Genomic DNA, 1877 nt, shown 5'->3' on the forward strand with positions numbered 1-1877 from the left:
GCGAGCGCCGTAAAACCCTCTACTGAACCCCCCCCCCCCCCCCCCCACACAAAAAACCATGTCGTGCGTACCAGGGTTCCGATGTTGCATGTCAGATTGAATGGCGAAGCTTTTTGTTGTAGTTGTTGCTGTTTTTTTTATATTTGTTTGTTGGTTGGTTTGTTGTTGATGTTGTTGTTTGTTTGTTTGTTTGTTTTTGTTTTGTTTGGGGGAGGGGGTTGGTAATGTGGTGGGTTTATTGTTTATCTAAATTAGTGGATTGATGTTTGATTGGAAAATACATGTAGTACAAAAATCGCAGACTTGTCGGAGGTTTGACAAATGAGCACAAGCGTCAATGCATTTTGATTGATAGATATGGGAATTTCTAAATTTCACTGATAGAGGCATCAAGAGTAGATTGCAGGAGATACGGGTCTACTAACGCTATACAGACAGATGTATATCTAAAGTTAGCTAGCTTTAAAGACAGGCAGACAGGTAGACAGACAGATGGACAGGCAGGAAGACAGCAATGATAGATAGATAGATAGATAGATAGATAGATAGATAGATAGATAGATAGATAGATTGATAGATATTAATGGTTGGACCTATGGATTAGAAGATGGATGGATGAAATGTATACTGGAATAGCAGAGTTAAACACGTCTGATAATATGGACTACTGTTAATACCTGGAAACTCCAAGAGGTGTTGGTAGAGAAATCAAATACTACAATCTGCTTGTCAAAAGTGTCTGTAATATAAGCATATCGTACTCGATTCCCTGCCTCGGGGTCGACATAATCTAGAGTGATATCGTTCAGAAAGTTACTGGTTGCTGACACGACAGAATCGGGAAAGACGTAGCTAAGAATGGCGTCATTTGATCGCCTGGTGTCGAAAACGACCAACTTTGGCGGGCAGCTGTTGTCAGCGTTTGATGTCGTAACGCCAACCCTGCCAACATCGATGACGTAGAGGTATCCTGTGTTCGGATCCATAGCCATGCTCATCGGGAACTGGAGAGCGCTGCAGTCGCCTTGTTTCTGCCACTCCCAGTTCGGGTAGGGGCGGAGAAAGGACTCGTTGGATGTCTCATTCTTGTGGACTGTGTTTAGACCTGCGGGGACTCCTTTTACGGAGCGCATCTTTGGGACTGTGACAAATATCCTTGACCTGATTTCACTAGCAGAGTAAAAATCACGAATGGTGTCGACCTGTGGAAGATATTAGGGTAGCTATTGAAGCCACGTTAAATTCGTGTTATTCCAACAATTACTTTTCTTTGTTTATATTACGATGTACTGAAAACCACAAGTTGCTCAACCCTCACTTCAAAGACAACACTCCTCCTTAAAAAAATCATGATTTGCACTCTCAAATTGGAGCAGTCAGTGCACTCTAGATACCATACATGACGCAACTCTGATGAAACAGACAACCCAACATACCAACATGGCAATTTAGTCTGAAGTAGGAGATAATTTTTCCACCAATATTTGACCTATGTCCAACGGCATAATGAATCTTGTTTCATGCCTTTACACAAGCGAAGACAGTTGGAAAGATAGAAGCCCCTTCACAACTCTAGACCCTTTTTATATTTATATTCCGTAAGAGAGGTAAGGTCCATCGTGTTTTTTATAATCACGTTTCATTTTTATTTTTAAAAAATCATTTATAAAGGAAAATAACTCTTCTGAAAATCTTTATGAAAGTATATATTTTAAAGAGTAGTATCCCTTTAATATTATTTCGGATAGTGAAATGGGCATAAACCGGTATCTTAAAACGCACTTAATATTATAGTTTTTTTTAATGCTTATTTTCATTTCCTTTTCGAAACGCATTTAATTAAGTAACTAATATCTCTCTCTCTCTCTCTCTCTCTA

At 39.6% G+C, this 1877-nt stretch overlaps 1 protein-coding gene across 1 annotated transcript in view; it reads right to left on the reverse strand.

Moving 5' to 3' along the window:
- Nucleotides 1–1202, reverse strand: part of LOC101846150 (major royal jelly protein 1) — a gene marked incomplete at its 5' end in the record, with an annotated part of 3310 nt that extends 2108 nt beyond the window's left edge. The window contains 1 exon segment of the mRNA XM_013085049.2: nucleotides 678–1202. Coding sequence (XP_012940503.1) covers nucleotides 678–1202 — 525 coding nt within the window.
- Between the last annotated feature and the right edge of the window lie 675 nt (nucleotides 1203–1877).

The sequence above is a fragment of the Aplysia californica genome, unplaced genomic scaffold (assembly GCF_000002075.1).
Source record: "Aplysia californica isolate F4 #8 unplaced genomic scaffold, AplCal3.0 scaffold00338, whole genome shotgun sequence".
In the NCBI taxonomy this organism is placed as follows: Eukaryota; Metazoa; Mollusca; class Gastropoda; order Aplysiida; family Aplysiidae; genus Aplysia; species Aplysia californica.